We start from the raw sequence: 24,343 nt of genomic DNA, 5'->3' as shown, positions 1-24,343 counted from the left end.
TTCGGAGTCGGCATATTTTCTCAAAGGGTGTTATACAACTTCTAGTAATTGTTACAAGTCCTGGCAAAGTTGACATATCCATATCCGTATAAAACAGCTGATCCAACCAATCTTATGGAAATCAATATAACTAGTCAATGGTGCCATACCATAACGCCCTATCCATAACCATACCATATTAACCAATTGATTTTTGGTTTTGCGCCATATCCATAACTTATAAATATTTCATTTGGAGAATTCACTAACTTTTTGGATATTTTATTCTTTGTTTGGGATACGTTTTGACTAAGTGACTTATTATTTGTGGAGTTTTTCGTAATTTTTTTATTTTCTTCTTTCTTATGAAATTGTTACATATTTTAGGTTAAAACACCAATGACCGATGCCAATTGATAGGTATGGGTAAAAACATGGTTATAACTATGGCGTCAATTTTGTCAGGCCCTTAAGGGGGCAGTTGTATATGGCAAAGGTTTTTGCTTCCTCATATGGTTTTTCGGTTTGGTCATCGGACATCTGTTTAAGCTATCGACCCATTCAGCCTCTGCGAGGTCTTTGCGGACCGACCAGTTCGACCTCACCTCACATAACCTCCATGGAGGAGTGACATTATTAGGTTCGATAACTCGGGCGAGCATTTATTGTTGCAGTGCAGAAAAGTATTAAAATTTTTACGGTGCTCAACTTAAATAAATGCGCTGTTATATACGTATACACATATTATGTATACTTAATCTGATCGCCCCTGAAAACGTGAATTATAATAAAAATAAAAAATTAAAACCAAAACAAAAGGAAACAACAAATTATGCATTTTTCTTTTTCTATTTTGTTTTCATTGCATTTATGGTAAGCACATTTATTTAAATTTTATGAATATGTGTATGTTTATGTAATATATTGTGTATATTATTGTAATTGTGTGCGTGTTTTGCGTGTATTTGGTACAATATATTTCAATAATTTCGTGTTACATAGGTAAACAAAATAGATTTCATAATTTTTTATGCATAAAAATATTTACAAAATAATAACAACTAAATATAATGAAAATTTTAAAAATATAAATATGATAGCGAGCAGAAAGGTTGACAGAACGCATACAAAATAAGAAAATCTAACTTTTGCTTATTTAAAAAATTTTATATAAACATTGTTTGTGATTATTTTTATAATTAGCATATTATTGTAGATATTTGAAATGCGAAAAAAAAAAATTAATTATAAGCTTTGTGAAATTTCATTTCCATAAGCAAACTATATAATTATAAACAAATTAATTTAAATTTCAACGACTAACCTAATGTAAAATTAAAGAATTCAAACTTAAATTTAAGTGTAGATATTTATTTTAACGGTATATTTTTGTATGTAGTATTAGAGTGCCCGTTATTTTCCAAGCACCTACTAAGAGTATTTTCTTTCTCATATGAACATATTCCCCTAAACATGGTGACATTACAAACATTCGTTCATGCACAAAGCAAAAATGTTGGATTTTTCATTGCAGAACAGAACATAAAAAGTAGGACTCTGTCACAGTTCTTCTACGAAACCCTATCGTTTTAAGAAGGTAGAATATGCACTTTTGTATGCCTACAGTGCGACTTTTTGAAAAGCGAACAGGTCACCGCTTAAAAATGTGTTGAATAGACAGCGAAATATAACAGCCCCGTCATTTTGCAGAATGAATGCGACGTATTAGTCAGAACAGAAAGCACCATATGTTCAAAGTCTTTAGCACAACAACAACAAACAAACAAAATGCTCAAGAAAAATTTCGTTTGTAAAGTTGTACCTTTTTCTAAAGATTTGTTAGCAAACGTGAACAGGGGAGTCCTCATTTCAGTATACCTTGCCTTGAGCAACGACCCTGTAAGAACACAGCACGTTAAACACTCGGTATAACAGTAACCATTGTGAATTGTGAATGAAGTGACAAATCTTTCTATTCCTCCATTGCCATACCTACCTGTCAAATAGTTGCTGACAGGGAGAACGGCTGTCGCGAATGGCCAGAGAATGGAAGAAGGTTTGTTTTTTGCTCGCGGTTATTAAATTGAAGTGCCATGAATTGCCCTTTTGTGTTTCAAATCAGCTTTTCTTTTAAATGTGTATACAGAAAATGAGACTAAAAATTAATATTAATTTCTAAAATCTAGTTAGTAGATTAAATGTGAGCAACCAGTTAAGCAAACATTTTAAAAATGATAATAATGCAATATACCAGTCATCTACAAAAATGTTTGACAAACCCTATTGAGAAAATGATTTCAGTAATCGAAAAGCGATTGAACAGGTGATCGAAACTGCTTACTATTGTGAACGTTTTCATCAAACATTCGCCACTTGTATGAATTCGCAATGGATATGGTTTTAGTAAAAATGTGGTTATGACTATGGCAACTTTGTCAAGGCCTTTATACGAAGTTTTCCTGACCGTTTTCTTATGATGCCCAACTAAAAAGTATCCAATCAAAAAAAACGTTGCATGATTTTCAAACCAGACGCTGCTGCTAACACGTAACTCTGGTAACTCTGTCCATACCTAGTTGTATGGAGGATTTCTTAGGTTTTTGTACATAGTGATGACTGTACTTACCGAAGTGGGTGTTCAGAAATTTTAACAATCGGTAAAAAGTGTTAGTTTTCATAAGAATATCCAATAAAAATAGTTTTTATAATATTTGTTAAGTTGCGAGTAATAGCATTAAGTGAAAAAGTTTCAAATGTACAGTTGTTGTGAATTCTAGAACTCTCTATGCTTAAATATATCTGCTTTCGAGCGGAAAACTTGAAATTTAATGAGGCATATGTGGAAATAACGAGCATCCTAAAGCTGTATGCATGCAAGTTTTGCAGTTAAAGTGCGTAAATATTCTTAAATATAGACGTTGAGAGCTTCGTTCGAAAATATTTTTTTTATTTTATACACTCACGAAAAAAATGTATTGACACAATGATGTTTTGCTGTTTTTACCTATTTTTGTTTAAGCAAAATAATTTTTATTTTTTTGTGTAAAAACATCAATAAATATAAACGTAAGCTCAAGAATTAACGCGAAATTCGCGAAAGTTCGAATTCGAAACACGCATTTTTTTCAGAGAAAAATTCTTAGTGAAAATTTTAAAATTTTACTGAATACTTGGAATTAAGATTAACACTTTTTTATACTGAAATATCAATTTTATACTGAAATTCGGGAAAGTTCCAATTCGAAACACGAATATTTAATAAAATTGTAAATTTTTCACTAAGAATTTTTTTCTGAGTATGAAGTTTTGAATTCGAAACACGAATATTCAGTAAAATTTCAAAATTTTCACCAAAAATTTTTTTCTGAGTATGTAGTTTTGTAATAACTACATACTCAGAAAAAAATTCTTAGTGAAAATTTTACAATTTTGTTGAATATTCGTGTTTCGAATTCGAACTTTCGCGAATTTCGCGTAAGTTCTTGAATTTCAGTATAAAATGGATATTTCAGTATAAAAAAGTGTTATTGGGAATTTTTTTGTCAGCTGAGTCGATTATTTCTTCCATACAGTTTTTTGAAAGTATTTTTTTACGAGTTTCGCGTAACATCTTGAGCCTTAATTTATGTTGATTTTATTATACTATAAAAAAATAGCGAACATTATTTTGCTTACGCAAAACTAACAAGTGCAAAAAATCATTGTGCCAATACTTTTTTCGTGAGAGTGACTATGCTATTGAAATTATAAATATTTATATTTTTCAAAAAAAAAAAAAAATACAAACATACTTATGTAATACAAATGAACAGCCGTTAATAATGCATATAAATGTATTGAATTTGCATGTGTTTGTTCTATTTTAATAATTTAAAAAAAAATTATAAGAATTTCATACAAAAAATATTTCTTATTTTTAGTTTGAATATTAATTTCACAAGAACTTCAAAACAATTTGCATTCCAATGCTTTGTCCTTATTTTCGAGATTTTAACTGGAAATATAAAGCAAATCAAAACCGTATATTCTCGAAAGTTGAAAAGAAAATATTTGGTACTACAATATGTGCAAAAAAAGTTTAATTTCAGCAGTATTTAAGTTTCTTTTTTTCAAATATAATTTTATAGTTTTTTTATTGAGTCAAACCTTTTATTTCTTTTATGTTGGCTGTAAAAATATGGTTTATGTACCTTTTCTCTTCTAGCCTAATTTAATATTTTGTGCCCATTTGCTGTTTTTTTATAATAATTTTTGCTATTTGTATATAATTATTTTATGTTTTGTTGCATTTTATTTATTTTTGTTTAAATTTTGATTCTCAAGTTCATTGCTTGCGGACTTTTTGCGAAAAAAACAAAAATTAAAAAAAAATTATATAACAAAATACTGAAGCTAAAAAGATATTATATTTTAAAAGCAACAAATGAATTTCTATAATCAAAGCTGAGTTATTAGGTGATAAATTAATAAATAAAATAAAGTTTTTAAAAATTGCAAACGAAATAAGAACCAATAATTTTATTTAATCAAAAAAGCTTAACTACTTGAAACAATTTTTACTTTGTTTAAATAACATCAAAGCTAATTAAAAGTTATTTTTTAAAAATATATTTGTTTTTAATAAGTTACAAGAAAAGTAAAAATTTTAATAAAAAATTATGTTCACTAGTCTTTAACAAAAACGGAAAATTTGAATTTAAATCCAAGTATTAAATTCTAACTTAAGAAATTACAACAACTTAAACTTTAAGTATTAGCGGAGAGCTTCAGCAACAATGAATTTGCAAAAGTAGTAAACATTTTGACATATGTTTTTTTAAATTCATTATTTTTAGTAACAATTCTTTATTGTTTGCTGGGTTGGAGCTAGTTGTTGTTGTTTTTTTGTTAACAGTGCTTCGCCTTTTGAAGCTGGACCCGTTTAGCTTCGAAACGCGTACAATATTTATTTTTATTTTATCCTAAACAAGGCGAATCCATACAAGGTGTGGCCAAAGCGAATTCAATACTATTCGCAAGCAATCAGCTGACGGGAAAACATACTGAACTGGCTTTGGTCCCAAATGTTCTAAACGGCTCCAACTCAGCAAACAATAAAAAGCACACAAATGAACCTTTATTTAAAAAAAAAAACATAATTTTTATACAAAATTAATCAAATGTAAGAAAAGCTATTTTGAGTTTTTATTGAAAATTAGAAGCACTCCCTGTTACTCGATTTGAAAGTAAATTGCATTCAGCATTCACGAATTTGTAGAAGCATTTTGTAAAAATTTGAAATCTTGTTATTGATTAGGGCCCGGTATAGACCTTTTTTAATTTTAGTTCAGAAAAATGCAATTAAAGTTCAGAAAATTGTAATTGAAGTTCAGAGAATTAAAATTGAAGTCCAGAAAATTAGTATTGTAGTTAAGAATTTCTATTTCTAGTTAAGAAAATTTAAATTAAAGTTCAGAAAATTATAATTGAGGTTTAATTGAAAATTCTGAACCTCAATTGTAATTTTCTGAACTTCAATTGTAATTTTCTAATCTTCAATTGAAAATTCTAAACTTCAATTGTAACTTTCTGAACTAAAACTGTAAATGGTATAGTATGCTTTAACAAAATTCAAAAACAGATGTTTATTACATGAAACCTTCGAAAAAAATTGTTAAAGATCATGAAAAATTTAGTAATAAAATAGAGCCCAGCTTCTGAAAAACAATAAAAAAAATGCAAAAATGTAAGTAAGAAATAGCAAAATTAATACGAAAAACCACAAATTACTGTTTTGTATGAAAAAAAATCTATTTTCCTATTGCAAATTATGCATATGAAAATCTAAACATGGCTTACAAAAGTGTGAAGTCTTGAAACCCCCTTTTTTTTACTACATTTAATTTTTTAAGTATGCATAATTTTTGGAATTTTTTCTGTTTACACTTTAAAAGAAGTTTTTGCAATAATTATATATTTTAGTTAATGTTTTCTGGCTTTTTTGAGTTTTGAGTATTTTTCGAAATTCTATTTTATGGATTTAAGTCGATTTCTTCTCTTGTTTTTTTTATATGTCGTTTTTACTTTTGTTGCTTAAAATACGCCTAAATATTTGTATCTGTGTTTTACTCATTTTTGGTTAAATTTTCAATTTTTAGCGTGATTAACTTTCAGTAATGCAACGCTTAAAATATATCTTATAAGTATTTTTTGTTGTTTTAAATACACTTTATTTTTGCTTATAATAGTTTTGTTTAAAATTTAATTACACTTAGTTTTTTGTATTTTGTTTAAATTAATAAGGAAATCAATAAACAATTATATAATTTTATAAGTATGTATAATTTTCTTTTAATACAATAATTTTTGACATTATGTTTATAAATTAACGCAAATAATGCAAATACATTTGGCAAAAAGCCATACATCATATTAAGCTTACATATAAATATAGAAGTTTAAAGGAAGAAATATTAGTAGTAGAAGTAAAAATAAGTCACTTAAACAATTTCACTTAAAAATAATTAATGCAAACAAAAATTACTGTAAAAGGCCCTAACGACTTTTCATACTAAGTTCAACACCACAACTCTCATGAAAAAAATTCTGTGGAATACTTGTAACCCTGTATGTCTCAAGAAATTTGTAACTTTACTCTTATTGGTGTGTGCTGTTAGGCTGCTACTGCAATCTGTACTTGACTTTGCTGCCTTCAAATATTTTTTTTTGTTTTTGTTAATCTCTATTTAACCGTTAACAACAATATAATCCTGTTTGTTGGGCATTTTCAGCAGTCGCCTTGTGCGAAATTCATAGGCACGCCGACAGAACATTACCAGCTCTGGGTTGGTGTTCTCAGGCACGGTGCGTATGCTATAACAACTGGGTCGTTTCGGCACAATGGAGACTTCCTCTTCAATGTCTTCTTCAGCGGCACGTAAGCGGCGTCGGTATCTGTAAAAAAAATTAATATATAAAGTTTTATTTTCTGGATGGATATGGTTTTAAGCGAAATGTTTGTCTTATAAAAAAAAAAAATAAATAAATGTAAGGCGCGATAACCTCCGAAGAGATCTAAGGCCGAGCTTCTCTTCCAATTTGCGTCGTGCTCCTCTTGATTTTCCCTACAAATTGGCCGGACGGGACCTACATGCTTTATGCCGACTCCGAACGGCATCTGAGTTTTCACTGAGAGCTTTTCATGGCAGAAATACACCCGGAGCGCTTGCCAAACACTGCCGAGGGGCGACTCCGCTTAGAAAAATTTTCTTCTAATTGAAAAATATTATTTCTAAAATTTTGATGTTGCTTTGCCCGGGGTTTGAACCCAGGGCATACGGTGTTGTAGGCGTAGCACGCTACCATCACACCACGGTGGTCGCCGTTTGTTTGGCTTAGTAACCACAAAATCAAGAGTTTCCTATGAAGGCCGAAAGAAAAAAGTTGGATGGTTGACCAATGAAAATTGTCTTGGAAAAAAAGCAAAGCCACAAAATGAAAACGCCGATAGGTCAAGTTCAAAATAGTAATGTTCTTATAATCCCTCTTTGTTGCATGACATTAACTGAAGTAAATAGAAAAAAACATAAGATAGGAACAACATGGCCATCTCCTTTCAAGTATAATGTCAACCGTCTTTTTGTCTATGAGTGCCACGGTTGCCAGACTGTTGAATACTTTGCGGTCAGCGATAAATCTTATTCCTGTCAGCAAATCGTGCATCGTGATAGTAGGAGCGTTCCATTGAGTTATCGAGCTCTGGCTCACGATCAAATCTCATTGGAACGATCTGGATCCACTTAACGAGAGCTGGTAGCACTAATATAAAACATCTGTTTTGTTGAAAATAAGAAGAACGTACACAAAAATTGAAGATACTGATAGAATTATTAACATTTAAATAGTTTCGCACGTAAACAAAATATTTATTTTCCTTACATTTTCTTCAAGTTGTTTACTCTTTCCGTGTTTTTGCTTTTAAATATGGCGAAATCTTTTATGTATACACATACATACATATATACACATATTTTTTTCCGATGCTATCATAGCTCAACTATATGGTTGACTCATCTCATCAGCTGATTTTATTTTTTTCATTTCACTGGAGTAGGGATTGTCAGAAGGAGATGGAAAACTCAAAATGAAACCAACACATTGCCAACATTTTCCTACCACACACAAAAGTTGCTAAGTTTTATGTTTCCATTCCATAACACCAACACGCTGATTTTGACAATCTGAACAAAAGTATGTTGTTGCTGTAGAGATGAGCCAACCATATAGTTCAGACATGAGTGCTACCAACTCAAAAGTTGTTAGCTGTCAAAAAATCTACTACAGAAAACGAAACAGAACTGCTCCACGGATCAGAAATTGAACCAGATAAATATCAAGATCATTTGCCGTCATCCGGTGGCAAAATCCTGAGCCAGATAAATAGTTTTGCATGTAAATGCAACAACAACGTGTAAGGTTCCATTTTGAAACGTCCGAAAATGTTGTACTTATGTGCACACCCTACTGCACACTCCACACCAAAACCAAAAAACACGAACTTTTAGTCTTAAGTTAACTTTATTTATTTAGTTTTAGTTCTTGTAGTATAGTTAATATATTAATTTATTTAGTAATCCTGCGTTTGTAGTTTTAGTTGATTTTATTTAATATTTTTGTCCGCGCACACTTGTTCGGTTTAGTTCCATAGTACAGGTTTACACGTATGATATGTATGAGAAGGAAGCAATTCCTTTCCTTTTCTAACACATTGCATTTTGACACTTCGGTCAGTGTCAAACTATTGTGGAACTCAGTGGAACCTACGTGGAACATGCGTTTGACACTGAACGAAGTGTCAAAAATACCGGGGTTGCTGTCGTTGGAAGCGACGCAGGGAAACAAAAAAAGGAGCGGAATATTAGATATGGGTTGCTGTGATGGTTAATTTTTTTAACGAATTTAGTATGAAAATGTATGGCACCTCTATGGGTCCTACAGAAAATTATACAAAAGTTTTGAATTGGGATATCTGAGGACGCGTATTTATCCCAGTATTAAAAATACAAACACGGGTGCCAAGTTTTTCTACCCGTTCAAAAGTTCTCCGCGAAAAACAGTTTGAAACCGAGGTTGACTGCAATAACCCGTCCAAAAATGTGGAAAGAGAAATGAAAAGACGCGTTTTGTCCTGTTATCACTAGTCCAAAGGCGAAAAAGTATTCGAATTATTGGAAGCGAGGCAAAAAGGCGTCTATTAACACCTCCCCCGACGGTTTTGGTCGTGTTTTAGCAATCGTCCCCGGTAATAAAGTATCACAATTTGTTAATTAAAATTGTCCAAAACATATGGATTTTAAAGAGGGGTGTAATTAAGTGCTCGTTTGAAAGTAAATAAGGGCATTTCTTTGTAATTTTACGATAAAAATTTTACGCAGTTTTCGTTAGCAGCTACTACACTTTTCTTGGACCTAAGAAGTACAACACTGCCAAATAGCATCCACAAAAAAACGAACAAGAACAAGCATTTTATCAGGTGAGCGTGGCTGTGTATGTGCGTGCTGCTACATATCCTACTTGTAGACCTGTACTATGGTTTAGTTCAACATTTGTAATTGTGTATATTTTTTATGTCAGTGATGTGGGCCGCAGTTGTATTTGACATGCGCGTTGCCACCTGTACGCGCCTGTCAAATACAACTTAAGGGCCAACCACATAGAATACCTTATTATATTTTGGTATAAGGCTTATGTTCCTTATATCACCCTTCCTTTTCAAAAGAAGAATTCGGCAAATTAAACACGTGTGCCATATTCTTCTTTTGTATTCTTTTAATTGGTTCGGATGAATGAAAATATTAGGGTGTACCTTCCTTTTTGAAATTCGTTCATCCGGAGCAATTTTATGACTATTTAAAATATGTTAATTAAAATTGTGGTATTTTGAATCTTTGTTTGTACAATATTTATATTTTATATATTCAACTTAAGGTTTTTTGTTGTTTATAAAATATTAATTTGTTTTTTTTTTTTCGCTTGTACTATACTAAGAATAATTTCGAATTACATTTTTTCCTTTTGATATACAAAATTTTGTGTTCTATATATATTCTTGTTTTGTTTATATATATATTATTTTGTTGCCTTCGTGGCTATTTGAAAATGACGAGTATGAAATTACTTCCAAAACTTTTGGATTTTGTTCAATTAAAGTATTACGGTAATATTAATTTATTTTACTAAGGCGGTTTTTATGTACCACTTTTTCTTTGCTTTTAACTTCATCGAAAATAGTTACATTGGGTTCGTTAATTTTGGTTATTGTAAACGGACCTTGATAAATATTTTCGTGTTTATGATGTGGTTCTTTCTGTAAAAGTACTTTATCTCCGATTTTTACAATTAAAGGTCGTGCCGTTTTATCGTACAGATTTTAACTTTGTAATTTATTTTTATTAATCAGATTTTGTGCCATTTTGTGCGTTTTCTGCATCCTAAACTTAACTTCTTTGGCATAGTTTTCGACGTTATAAATTGGGTAAATTTTTTCTTTTGTTAATTCATTAGGCAAAGTTGCCTTTTTTCCAAAGACTAACTCGTAAGGTGAAAATTGATTGTCGAAAACTGTGCTACTCGTAGTATTGTGTAGGAAAGTAAAGTATTTTAAATAAACATCCCAATCAGAAAAAGTGTCTTTTAGATATGCACGTAAGTATTCATTAAAAACTCTATGATTACGTTCAATCGTGCCAACAGTTTCATGATGGTATGCAGTTGAAAAATTATGTTGAATATTTAAAAGTTTAGTTAATTCTTCGAATAATTCATTTTTAAATTCAGTACCTAAATCTGATTTTATGGCATTTATTGTGCCGTAAGTTAAAATGAATCCTTCAAAAATAGCTGAAGCGATTGTTTTTGCCGATTTGTCTGGTACAGCGACTGTTACCAGGTATTTAGTCATGTCGCAAATCATGGTAAGTGCGAACTTGTTACCATATTTGGACTCAGGTAGGGGTCCTATTGTGTCAATTACTAATATATCGAATAGTTTACAAGGAGTTGGTGTTAAAACAAGTTTTTCTTTTGCTTTAGGTTTAACCTTGTTTAAAAGACAATCTTTACAATTTTTGATATATTTCGATATATCACGAGTCATGTTCTTCCAATAAAATTTTGTTCGCAATTTTGCGTAAAGTCTTTTCATTCCGCAATGTCCACCAGAAATGGGATCATTATGGTAAACTTTCATTAGTTTTAATTTTGTATCTTCATCTGTTACTGTCTCCACTGGATCTGTTAATATAATTTCTAATGATTTTAAAATTTTACTTCCAATATTTTTGAAATTTGTAATAGTATAATGTTCGAACATAATATCGTTTTTAGGCAATTTTCTTAATCTTGTGTTTGCCGGCTTCTGATTCAAGCCTCGAAAGTAATTTCTCTAAAGTCATTATTTCGTTAAGAAGCTCAAAACTAAGTAACTCGAGTTTCCTTTGTTAAATATGCGCAAAAATTCTTAAATTTGTTGTTTTATTATTTTTATCGTACGTAATTGCGGATCTTATTCGTGGGACTTTTTTCGAAAAATTAAATGAAAATTTGTTGTAGACAGTAATTTGTATTTCGTCGTTTTTGTCTGTTTTCCTATGTACATTTTTGTCGTTTGCCTTTTTTGTCATGGCTCTTGTCTGTACTGCCAAAATTTGTTTGTTAGTTTCTTTAATCTCATCGATTGTTATACGCGATAGTGCATCCGCACAAACGTTTGATTTACCTTTTATATATACAATAGTAAAGTTATATTCAGATAGTTCCAGTCGTGTTCTTGAAAGTTTTGAAGATGGGTCTTTCATATTGAATAAGTATACTAGAGGTCTATGGTCTGATTTTACAATGAAATGGGTACCATACACATATGGTCGAAATTGCTTGATTGCAAAGTAAATGGCTAAAAGCTCTAATTCTATAATGGGTTTTTTCTGTTCGGCTTTATTAAATGCTTTAGAAGCGAAACAAATTGGTAAATCACTACCTTGTTGTTCTTGACTCAAAATAGCGCCACATCCAGTTGCGGAAGCATCAACTGTAATAATGAATTGTTTAGTAAAATCTGGATATTGAAGTAATTTTAGTGAAAGTAACGCTGCTTTCAAAGATAAAAATGCTCTTTCACACTCAACATCCCATACAAATTCAACTCTTTTTCTGCTTAATCGATTCAGAGGCGCTGTCAGAGACGAAAATTAGGTATAAACCGTCTGTAATAGTTTGCAAACGCGACGAATCGTCGTACCGCGTGTTTGTCAGTCGGTTTTGTATATTTTTTAATTGCGTTTATCTTAGAGTCGTCTGGCAACAAACCTTTGGCTGAACATTTATGACCTAAAAATGTAACTTCTGGTCGTAAAAAGTTGCATTTATTTGGGTTAAGTTTGATATTAAAAGATCTACAAGTATCGAAGACTTTTGAAAGATTTTTAATGGGGTGTGCTTCACTACACCCTATGACGATAATATCGTCGACGTACAAAAATGTTACATTGGGTGGTATACCCGAAAAAGCTATGGTCATCATTCGTGAGAATGAATTTGGTGCTATATTTAAGCCGAATGGAAGCACTTTCCATCTAAATGCGCCACGGTCAGTGCTGAAAGACGTAATGTCACGAGAGTCAGGATGCAAGGGGATTTGATGAAATCCTGAAAAAAGATCTAATGTGGAAAAATACTTTGCTCTACCGAGATTGTCTAAAATATCGTCAACTCTAGCTAGTGGGAATTCATCAGCAATGAGTTTTTTGTTTACTGCGGGAAAATCTAAGCACATACGATAAGCTTTTTGACCATTAGTATCTTTCTTTGGGACTACAATGAAAGGACTATTGTAATTCAAATAACTGGGTTCAATCAAATCATTGTCTAATAATTTATTTACTTGGCGATTTATTTCTTCGCGTTGAGAGTATGGCAATCTATAGTTTTTAACATATACCGGTTCGTTGTCTGTCAGTCTTAATTTTTCCTCGTAAAAGTTATTTAAAGTCATTTTGTCCGTGTCAAGAGCGAAAATGTTGGCATAATCTATGCAAAGGTCAAGTAATTTACTATGAGCATGTTGAGGTATTTGATTTTTTAAAATTGAGGTCAGTTTTTTCGTACGTTTGTCTTCTGTTTCTGTCTTGTTAATTGTATAAACATTGTAGTTTGAAAGTTTTTCTGTCCGAATACTTTTTCTTTTCACATACTTTATATCATCCGTTATTTATGACTTTAATTATAGGGTTACTGGAATTAACAATGCACCTAGCTGTGAAAACACCTTTTTCAATTTCCTGCGAGTCCACGAAAAATGGTTCGGGTGAATCTCGTAAATCAAAAAGTCTGAATACTTCGCATCTTGGAGGAATGATACAACTGTCGCCTTCTGTTCCGTGTAGGATTGGTATCGCGACTTTGTCATTACCTACCCAAAAGGAAATACTATTTCTTTCATAGTTAATAATGCATTTGTTAATTTTCAGAAAATCTTTACCCAGTATGCCATCGGATGGAATATTAAAGTCTTCATTTACTACATGTAAAGTATGTTTAATAGAAAAGTTAGAAAAATTTAAATTTACTGTAATTTTACCTAAAGTGGAAACTGAATTGGAAGTGACACCGGTAATGTTAATAATGTCGTTCGTATTTAAGGAAATATTTCTGGCTAAACATGATATCTTTATTAAAGAAATATCCGCTTGAGTGTCTACTAGGAAAGAACAAAATTTTTGTGACTCGTTAAGTTGTAATTCAATGAAATCAGAGTAATTTAAATTTAAACAATAGAGGGCTATTGGTGAGGGAAGTTCGCTTACTCGCTTAATTCGTCCTCCCTCAGTGTTCGCTCCTGAGGGGCACTGGCGTTTAAAGCGCGAACGTTTGCGTTTCTACCTCTACCGTTGGATGATCTAGAATTGTGACCTCTACTGTTACTATTATTTGTATTTGGATTGGAATTTGTAATTGGACGCGTATTATTATTGTTGTTATTCTGGTATCTATTTCCATTATAAATCCTATATCTTTGATTATTATTGCCGTTATAGTTGCTGTAGTATGCAAATGAATTATTGTTTCTATAGCCAGTATAGCCGCGGTTTGGGTAAAAACCTCGATAACTACCGCGTGAATTTCTGAATGTAATGTTACCACGCGATCGAAAAGGTAAAACCTGACGTTCAGTTACTTCGTTGTTTTGTTCTATAATTAATTTTGCTACTACGTCTTTCGGATCAGTAAATGCTGTTGAGGCTAAAATGGTTTTTACTAAATTTGATTTTGCATTTAAACGACACACATTAACAGTTTGTTCGACTGCCATTTCATGAGCTTTCGCTTGAGTGATCCCTTCAATAATAAGAGACCGCTCAAGTGAGTCAGCTAAATCTTCAACTTTTTTGGCAAAATCTGTATAATTGTTACCGTTAACATGCAACGCTGCAATTCTCCCTGCAACAACTTTCGAGTTGTCTGGTTTGATCCTATTACGTAGAGCTGTTTTAATCTCATTGACTGAAGTTACTTGTGTTGGTATTGCTTCACGGGCTTTACCCACTAATTTTGATTTTAAGAACGCTATAAAAGTATCATTTAAATCTGCAGTAGCGAATTGTTCAAGTAATGCGATTTTGTCTATAAAAGAATCAAGTGCTAGAGGATTACCACTGTAGTTTTCTCTAATAGAATTAGCACATGTGCTAATAAAAATTCTCTTTTCCTCAAGTGTTGCCATGATTTGATCGTTAAGATCTGAAGCTGAATTAGAAGGTGAGGCAACGTTTGTACTAATTGGATCGTTAAGATCTGATTCTAAATTAGAAGAAGTTCAAGTTAATTTTTCACTATTTGAATCGTTAAGATTTGAATGTAAATTAGGAGTTAAATTTTTAATGGAAGAATTTTCGAAGCCTGGAAAATCTGTTGACAAAGAAAATCTATTTTCCTGTTTGGTGACTTTATCGGTCGAAGATGAAGTTAAACCTTCGTAGCTTGAGGCTGTTTTATCGGAATCGGATTCTGAATCTGAAGTTTTTTGCACTTGCTTACCACTTCTAAGGTTGTACATATGAAATTATCAGAATAGCACAGATAATTCAGTTCAAACTATGAAATTAATGAAGTATTTATTTGAATGTCTGAATTTATATTTAAGCTGAAATATTGAGGAAAAAGAAAAAAAAAATTGTAAAATTGAACTGATTTATAGGTGAATAGTCGCTAAAGAAATATTTAACAATTTATTTGAAGAATTAGTGAAAACTGCATTATACTTGTACTTTGCACAAAAGTATATAGGTATTAGTTGGTAAAAATCTCAAAATTGTTGTAACTTGGTCAAAAGATCCATTTATATTCACGCGTTGTAGAAAAAATCGTATATTTTCACGGACGCACCGCTTTATAAAAAAAAATCAATTGGTTTTTCACGGAACCACCGCTTTATAAAAAAATCTTAATTGGTTTTCCGCAAACCATCGTTTATATCAAAAAAATTCAATTGGTTTTTCGCCACCAATTCATCAAATTTATAGCGTACCTGGAGACTGCTTATCTAGTTCACTGTCTTATATGGTGATATTTTGTTGGAAAATGTACGTATTAAAAAACTGCAGTAGAATGAAAATTTGAAAAATGGAAATACAGGCACGGGAAACTTTAAATTGAAGATTTGTGAAATGATTTGAAAAATGGAAGCTTGAAAGTATGAGAATTTGTAAAATGAATTGAGAAGTTTTTAAATTAGCATTTTGAAAATATGAAAAATTTGAAGAAAATGTAAATTTGTAAAATGAATTCAAACTTGAGAAAAAAATGAAATGTAGATTTGCAAATGTTAAGATGTATAAAATGGTTCGAAAAAATTTTAAAATTATTGAAAACTGAGGTAGTTAAATTTAGACGCACGCACCGTTTTAGTAAAAAATCCAAGTGTTTTATATAAACGGACGCACCGTTGTTATCAAAAAATCCAAAATGTTTTACATAAACGGACGCACCGTTGTAATCAAAAAAAGATTTATCATATTTAATGTGAACACACCGCACTTAGTAAAAATTGTAAATTTTTGTATACATATATGTAAAAAAACCCTTAGGAAAAATTTTATTAATACATACATACATATATCATATACTTATTTTTCTGCTTCACTCCTGCTATGATGATGGCTGCCGCTGATGTTAATGCTGGCCTTCGCTGCCGACGGTGGTTGCTGCTGCTGGGCTTTGCTGTTGATGGTGTTCGTTGCTGCTGACGTTCGCTGCCGCTGGCGGTGGTACGGTTTGTGGATCCGTTATCTGAGTGGCGTGGGTCTTCGCATGCCGTTATTATGTATATTATAATTAAATGATTTATGTTAACTTTTTATCCTTTTACTTTAAAAATTTGTAGTTCGTAGAATTTAGTTCTTTATGTTATTTCCGTAGTGTTTAGTTTTTAGATAATTTGTTGAATTAGGAAATAGTATTTTGTAGATTTTTGCTATTTCGCATTTTGTTGTAATTTTATTACATTTGTTAAGTTAATTTTGTTATGTTCGGATCACACGCACTCAACTCACCTGTACCACCACCACGAGGTTCCAGCCTCACGGTCGCCATGTAAGGTTCCATTTTGGAACCTCCGAAAATGTTGTACTTATGTGCACACCCTACTGCACACTCCACACCAAAACCAAAAAAAACACGAACTTTTAGTCTTAAGTTAACTTTATTTATTTAGTTTTAGTTCTTGTAGTATAGTTAATATATTAATTTATTTAGTAATCCTGCGTTTGTAGTTTTAGTTGATTTTATTTAATATTTTTGTCCGCACACACTTGTTCGGTTTAGTTCAACATTTATAATTGTGTGTATAATATTTTTTGTCAGTGATGTGGGTGGCAGTTGTATTTGACATGCGCGTTGCCACCTGTACGCGCCTGTCAAATACAACTTAAGGGCCAACCACATAGAATACCTTATTATAGTTTGGTATAAGGCTTATGTTCCTTATAAACGATTTGAGCCAGATAAATCCAGATAGAAGTCTGGTTCAATTTGTATTTGTTAATTACTTCTTTTTAGGTTGGCAACGCGGCCTTTAATAAACCTACTTTTTCAAAAATAGATGTCGCTGCTTAGCCTTTCGCCGTATGAGTTAAATGAAAAACAGCGGCGACATCTGCCTATCACATTTCACGTGTGCGAAAATTTCACGTCATCTGCTTTTCAAGTCTCTAAATGATCCAGAGCATTCCCGTGAGAAGTGAGCGTGAGCCGAAGCTGTAACTCACTGGAAGACGGCAATTGTTTACTATTATCATGATCACAAGGTTGTTGTTGTAGCGATAAGGTTGCTCCCCGAAGGCTTTGGGGAGTGTTATCGATGTGATGGTCCTTTGCCGGATACAAATCCGGTACGCTCCGGTACCATAGCACCATTAAGGTTCTAGCCCGACTATCTCGGGAACGATTTATGTGGCCACATTAAACCTTCAGGCCATTCCCTCCCTCCCTACCCCCAAGTTCCATGAGGAGCTTGGGGTCGCCAGAGCCTCGCTGTTAGTGAAACAGGATTCGCCGTGGATAGGTGAGGTTGACAATTGGGTTTGGAGAAGCTATATATTGCGCTGGCAACCTGAAAGTTTGCGCTACACAGCCCTTTGAATCTCGTATTTTAGTCGCCTCTTACGACAGGCATACCTACCGCGGGTATATTCTGATCCCCTAACCCGCTGGGGTCACAAGGTTGTTGTTGCATTTGCATGTTAAATTTCTATCCGTATCTGGTTCACGCGTCATTGGAACGTAACTAGTGTGTATTTATACAGAAAGTTTGAAGTCGACTCAATCTGCCCAAACGACTGACAGTCGATTCTACATACAAGTCTCCAAGTAGATGCGCAGAAGTACTGAATTCATAGCTTTTATTTTGGTTCGAGGCACATGTGCAGTTAAATCCATGTTGTTGTTGTTGTAGCAATGCTTCGCCCCACCTAACAGCCGCGACCGATCACAAATTGTCATCAATATCCTATAACGGGAGTCCAAGGAAACTTGCCGTTTCAACAGGGGTGGACCATAAGGAAAGGGGTGTTAGAGGCGTTGGTTCCACATTACAATTAAAGAGATGGTTGGTGTCATGTGGGGACACATTGCAAGCGGGGCATACATTTTGTATGTCGGGGTTGATTCTGGATAGGTAAGAGTTTAACCTGTTACAGTATCTAGAACGAAGTTGAGCAAGAGTGACACGCGTTTCCCTGGGGAGTATGCGTTCCTCTTCCGCGAGTTTTGGATACTTTTCTTTAAGTACTGGATTCACCGGGCAATTCCCGGCATAAAGGTCCGACGCCTGTTTATGGAGTTCACCAAGGACTTGCTTGTGTTTTTCCGCTTCATACGGCAGGGTTCTCAGGTGCCGTATTTCCTCAAAATGCTTACGGAGATGACTCCTCAAACCCCTAGGCGGTGCTGGTTCATCAATCAGATGTCTGTTGCGATGCTCAGGTTTCTGGGTATTCAACAGGAACTGTTTGGTCAGCCTCTCATTTCTCTCCCTGTTGGGGAGTATTCTCGTCTCATTATGCAGATGGTGTTCTGGGGACATAAGAAGACAGCCCGTGGCAATTCTGAGAGCAGTATTTTGGCAGGCCTGTAGCTTCTTCCCGTGGGTAATTTTTAGGCTTGGCGACCATATGGGTGACGCGTAGCACGTAATCGGCTGGCTAATTGCTTTGTATGTAGTCATGAGCGTTTCTTTATCTTTTCCCCAGGTACTGCCAGCGAGGGATTTGAGGACTTTGTTACGGCTCTGAATTCTCGGAACAATTGCGGCTGCGTGCTTACCAAAATGTAGATCCTGATCAAACGTCACACCCAAGATTTTGGGGTGTAGGACAGTCGGTAGCGTAGTGCCATCGACGTGGATGTTCAAAATGGTCGACATTTGGGACGTCCATGTTGTAAATAAGGTCGCGGAAGATTTAGTCGGTGATAATGCCAGGTTTCGCGAGGCGAAAAAACTGGAGAGATCAGGGAGGTAGTTGTTTATTTTATTGCATAGCTCATCGATCTTTGGGCCTGGGTCTGTGGCCATTATTGTGCAGTCATCGGCGTAGGAAACGATTGTGACTCCTTCCGGTGGTGAAAGTAGCTTAGATATGTAGAAATTAAACAAAAGTGGGGATAGGACACCACCCTGTGGCACCCCTTGTTTAATTCTCCTTGGTTTTGATGTTTCGTTTCTAAATTGCACCGATGCCTGCCGACCACCCAGATAATTTGCGGTCCACCTTTTAAGACATGGGGGAAGGGTAGACCCTTCCAGGTCTTGCAGTAACGAGCCATGGTTGACCGTATCAAAAGCTTTTGATAGGTCTAGCGCTACGAGTACTGTTCTATGGTGGGGGTATTGATTTAAACCGCAATTTATCTGGGTGCTAATGGCATTTAGCGCGGTGGTAGTGCTATGGAGTTTTCTGAAGCCATGCTGATGAGAGGCTAGCTGCAAATTTGCTTGGAAATAAGGGAGCAAAATGGCTTCAAGCGTCTTTGCTACTGGCGATAGGAGAGATATCGGACGATACGACTCTCCTATGTTAGCTGGTTTCCCAGGCTTTAGTAGTGGGACCACCTTGGCCATTTTCCATTTCTCGGGTATGACAAAGGTGGAAAGAGACAGGTTGAAGACATGCGCAAAATATTTGAAACCCTCTTTCCCTAGGCTTTTAAGCATCGGCATGGCTATGCCGCCTGGGCCCACTGCTTTGGATGGTTTAGCGCGACCAATGGCGTCCTCAACCTCTTTAGCGGTGATGGTGATTGGTGACGCGCTGAATTTGTGTTTATGTGCGTGTCTATTGGCTCTCCGTCTATCTTTGTTGACCGTAGGATGCATTATATATTGTCGGCAGAAAGCGCTCGCGCATTGTCTTTGTCTTTGCGCTTAGTCGGATTCGATAGGGACTTTACGGTGGACCAAAGTTTACCCACACCGGTAGAGAGGTTACAACCTCTTAGGTGCTCCCCCATTTCGCCCGCTTGTGTTCGTCCACAAGCAATTTGTTGCGTTGGTTTATATCCCTTATTTGGGGGTCGCCTGGATCAAGCTGTCTTATAAGGTCACGTTCTCTCGCTAAGTTTGCGGCCTCCACCGGGAAGTGGGCCGGATTTCGGGAACTCTCCCGGCGGGAATGAAACGTGCCGAGGCGGATTCAATGACCTTACGGAAGGCACGCTCCCCTTGGCGGGCATCAGTCGGGATATGGAGGGCAGCAAAGCGGTTGTCTGTAAGAGATTTATATTCTTCCTACTTTCCTTTTTTGAAGTTTATGAAAGTGCGTTTTTCGGTGACGATGAAGTCGGCGGTACGCTCGAGCGAAATAAGTATAGGCAGGTGGTCGGATGCCAATGTTACCATCGGCTGCCAGTTGACGCAGTTTACAAGTTCTGCGCTCACGATTGAGATATCTGGCGAAATGTGACAGCTTCCTTCCATACGTGTGGGGGCATCTCCGTTTATTGTGCAGAACGTCGTTTCTTCTATTTGATCCGCCAACATCTCACCCCTACTGTCCGCCCGCAAGTTTGAGTGCCATAGATCGTGATGGGCATTGAAATCGCCTAAGATAATGCGATTATTGCCAGTGAGGTGGCAGGAGGGATGTATATGTTGATGATTTCTAGGTTTGCATCGCCTGACCGGACAGATAGGCCTTGACGTTCTAAGACATTGTCCCTGCGGTCGATGCCAGGATCAAATATATAATATTGCACAGAGTGGTGTATGATAAACGCGAGGCCACCTCCATTTCCGCTCTCGCGGTCTTTCCTGTGGACGTTATACCCAGAGCAGGTCTGCAATACAGATCTCGCTGTGAGTTTAGTCTCTTGAATCGCAGCAATGCGGATGTTGTGCCGCTTCATGAAATCGACTATCTTCGTAATATTCCCGGTTAGTCCATTACAGTTTAACTGCAGAATTCTGAAGTGCATAAGGGGAGATGCCGCAACTCTGGGGGTAAGTGACGGGTGACTACGCCTGGGTTGTGGAAGGCCAGGACACAATTGCTGTTGTGGCCCTGGGACTGGACGTCCTTGGGCAAGCATTGGGGTACCCGGATGATTTGGGTTTGCGACCTGGCAACATGGCGCGATGAAACCCGTCGGGGGGTTGCCGTCGCGGAGACCAGAACATCTAGGAAAGTGGCACCACCCAAGGCAGGAGCTGCAGGAGCTTAGGCGTAGACTACGGGACGCCCTTGGGCGTGAACAGCAAGGAGCCACAAAAGATTTATAAAAGTTACGTGGACGTCGGTTTTGGGATCAAGCCCAGAACAACCTGTCCGATGCAATCATCCCTTACACGAGACACACTGAACAGAGTATGACCGTCCTAAAAAGATTCTGTTCCGGCAGATGCAGCAAAACCATTTCTCAGGACCGGGGTCAGGAGACGGACCCGGATTGGATTCGATGCCTTCCCAGAGTAAGAGAATATGGAGCAATTTGGGGGAGGGACGCAACAAATTAAATGGGGTCACACTGAAATGACAGTCCTTGGTCGGGAAAAAACCCGAGTCGCTCCGGTACATAGAACCGACTGCCTTGGGAAGCGCCATCCATCAGGTAGCTCCATGCAGCAACGTAAGTAAATTTTTAAATGATGATTTCTAAACTCATTAAAAATTTATATCGCTAAACGAAATTAAATAAATTTACAGGACCAAAGAAAACTGGATTTCCTTTGATGCTTACAATTGTCATCAGCTGTTGCGAACCAGTGATGATTAGCGTCACTTGCTCCGAAACGGCCAAAATCATCTGAGAGGTTAAGCACCTATAAACGATGATTGTGGTTCCATTATGTGAATATGAAAAAAGCTCAAGAGAACTCTTACTAATGCTCTGCTAGGGCAACCAGACGGTAAATGAATGAAAAAATAATGAATATAATGAAAAAGAAGCGCGTGTACAGTTATTCAAATTCACGTCAAATCAAGGCAGGACGTTTAAGAAAAAAGTGGAGTCTAAGTTAAAGCATACACTCACCTACAATACTCGCTGAAAGTAAGCACGTAACACTTATCCTCAATGCAGGCAACAGAATTATGATCACGATGTCTTGACGCATAGACTTCATCGGGACTGTCGCTGGGTTGGCGACCTTGTTCAGTATGCTCAGGCCGGTAATACCATAATAAGGACATCATCATTTCCCCTGCAAAGAAAAATAATTTAATAAGTCACGTGTGCTCCACGTTAGACATACGCAATATTCAGAGCATACTCACCATCCTCAGGATTATCCCATAGATGCGCCACCTTCGCTACATATGGCAAATCATTATCCTCATTCGCTTTGAGCAGTACACAGTCACGTGTGCGTATTATGTCACCCTCAGAGTGGCGCATGGCGGGATAACAGGTGCGTATGACTAGCGGATCGTCGCTCTAAATATAGAAACACATTTTCAAATTTATTTTAATACGAGTCCGTACTTATAATGACCAAATAACTTACGTTCAAAAACACTGCGCCTTGGAATGACTCGCCTTCCCACGTCCAGCCATTATTCCATTTCGGCATAGCGTCTATACGCGTCGCTGGAGGTAGACGATCGTCTAATTCGAAAGATACAGTGGAATGTTTCGCCTTTTGGCGTTTGCGGTTGCCGAATTTTGAGCGTGAGCGCGTGCGTTTAGCACCGTGATGTGGTTGGCAGACAATGCGTGGCATTGGCGGTACTGGTGGCAGGAACACTTGTGCATTGGAATGTTTATCGAGTTGCTGCGCAAAGTGCTGTTGCTTAGTAAAATCCTCTTCTAACGCAGGCGAATCGTCAGCTAAGCCAACCTCCACTTGCACTTGTCTGTCTGCTTCTTCCGACGAATTGTCTTCTGCTCGGCATTTAGCATAAATATCATTATTAGTCTCCAAGGTAAACTGTTCTGCTGCTTGAATAGCAACTTCAACCTCCTTTCTCGTAGCAGACGTATGGAACTCGCCATCTTGCTGTTTTGTCTTCGCATTTCCACTTTTTTTATTTTCGCTTTGCGCCTTCAATTTATTTGTTTTAGTGGGCTTCCGCTTTGTTGGCGTTCGCTTTGGCTTACCTTTTGTTTTGTTTTTCTTACTGGAGCTGCCAACAGTCTCTATAGGCTGTGTTGCTGCCGCGACCTGTGCAGCTTCTGAGCAATGTCTCCCATTAAGCGGTGTTACGCTCTCTTCACCAAGTGAACCCGAGATAGGTTCTGTTATTGAGGTAGTTTTTTTAGCACGTGCCGCCGCAGCTGTGTGTTCGCTTATATCAATAACATCGGTCGCGGCTGTGGATGCTATTGTAATGTTCATTGGTTTCTTCGTCTCTGACTTCGAGCGTTTCTCAGCACTTGCTTTTATATCTTTCTTCTGTTTGCGTCCAGATGTGGAAATATCCATCGCTGTGCCAGGATCAGTCGGATCACAATTAGGATAGTGGTTAACAGCACTGGTGCAACGTGACGTTTCAGGCTCGGAGAAATAACCGCGTGCCACAGAGTCTATGGTCTCTAGGATGTGAAGCGGTACGCATGGTTTTCGTGATGCATTGCCTCGCTTCGGTGTGATCCTTGTTGAGCTTGTATTTATGCTGCTGCTAATGCTATTGTTGCTACTTATGCTGTTTGTGCTATTGCAATTACTGCTGCTGCTGTTACAGCTGCTACTGCTTTCTGTCATTATCATGCGCATTGTTGGCACTTCCGATTGTGTAACTTCACTAAATTCACTTTCGATTTGTTCAGACTCACCTACCAAATCAACTATCTCTTCAACGCTTCGCTCCTCTTGTTTTATGCTGCGCGCAGTAATTGATTTTTTCATGATTTTCCTGCGCAGCAATCGCTCCTGCTTGGCAGCTGTGCGACGCTTCTCTAACAGTTCTTGCTTACGAAGCTCCAGCGCTTGCAGTTTCTTTTTACGTAATTTAAGCTGCTTCTTTTGCTGATCGGTCAGCACCAGCTGGCGACGACGTATTGTGGCACCAACGCTACCGGCCTTGAACGATTGTCGTATTTGAAGCTTACTATAGCGACCACGTTTATCAAATTTACGTCCACTTAGACATAAGTAGGTGCGTGGCTCGGCTTGCTTGATAAGACTTTTGTAGCCGTTGGGAGATGTTTTCTTACAAGATTGCTGTTGTGCCTTGGGTAGGTTAAGTATCTTGAGGCGTTGTTTTTGACCACTTTCAGAGGTGGATGTGGCTGGACTGTGACACAAATCGAGCACGTCATCGTCTGAGGTGGTCGAAAGGTCAATATCGCACTGTATTACTGGTGGCTGCTGCCAACTAGGTAAAAGACGCATGCGGCCTTT

The 24,343-nt window shown here is 36.1% G+C and overlaps 1 protein-coding gene across 21 annotated transcripts in view; it reads right to left on the bottom strand.

The window, feature by feature from the left end:
- Positions 1 to 809: 809 nt before the first annotated feature.
- Hers (Histone gene-specific Epigenetic Repressor in late S phase) overlaps positions 810 to 24,343 on the bottom strand; it is a 545,891-nt gene continuing 522,357 nt past the window's right edge. For all 21 annotated transcript variants that reach the window (XM_067779957.1, XM_067779958.1, XM_067779961.1 and 18 more), the window contains exons 7-10: positions 22,508 to 24,339; positions 22,278 to 22,437; positions 22,036 to 22,204; positions 810 to 6,912 (exon numbers count right to left, since the gene is read on the bottom strand). In XM_067779957.1, coding sequence (XP_067636058.1) covers positions 6,705 to 6,912; positions 22,036 to 22,204; positions 22,278 to 22,437; positions 22,508 to 24,339 — 2,369 coding nt within the window. In that variant the 3' untranslated portion in view covers positions 810 to 6,704. The remainder of the gene's footprint in view (positions 6,913 to 22,035; positions 22,205 to 22,277; positions 22,438 to 22,507; positions 24,340 to 24,343) is intronic.

The sequence above is a fragment of the Eurosta solidaginis genome, chromosome 4 (assembly GCF_040869045.1).
Source record: "Eurosta solidaginis isolate ZX-2024a chromosome 4, ASM4086904v1, whole genome shotgun sequence".
Taxonomy (NCBI): domain Eukaryota; kingdom Metazoa; phylum Arthropoda; class Insecta; order Diptera; family Tephritidae; genus Eurosta; species Eurosta solidaginis.
Note: the sequence above shows the minus strand (reverse complement) of the source record. Positions and strands in the feature narration are given on the sequence as shown.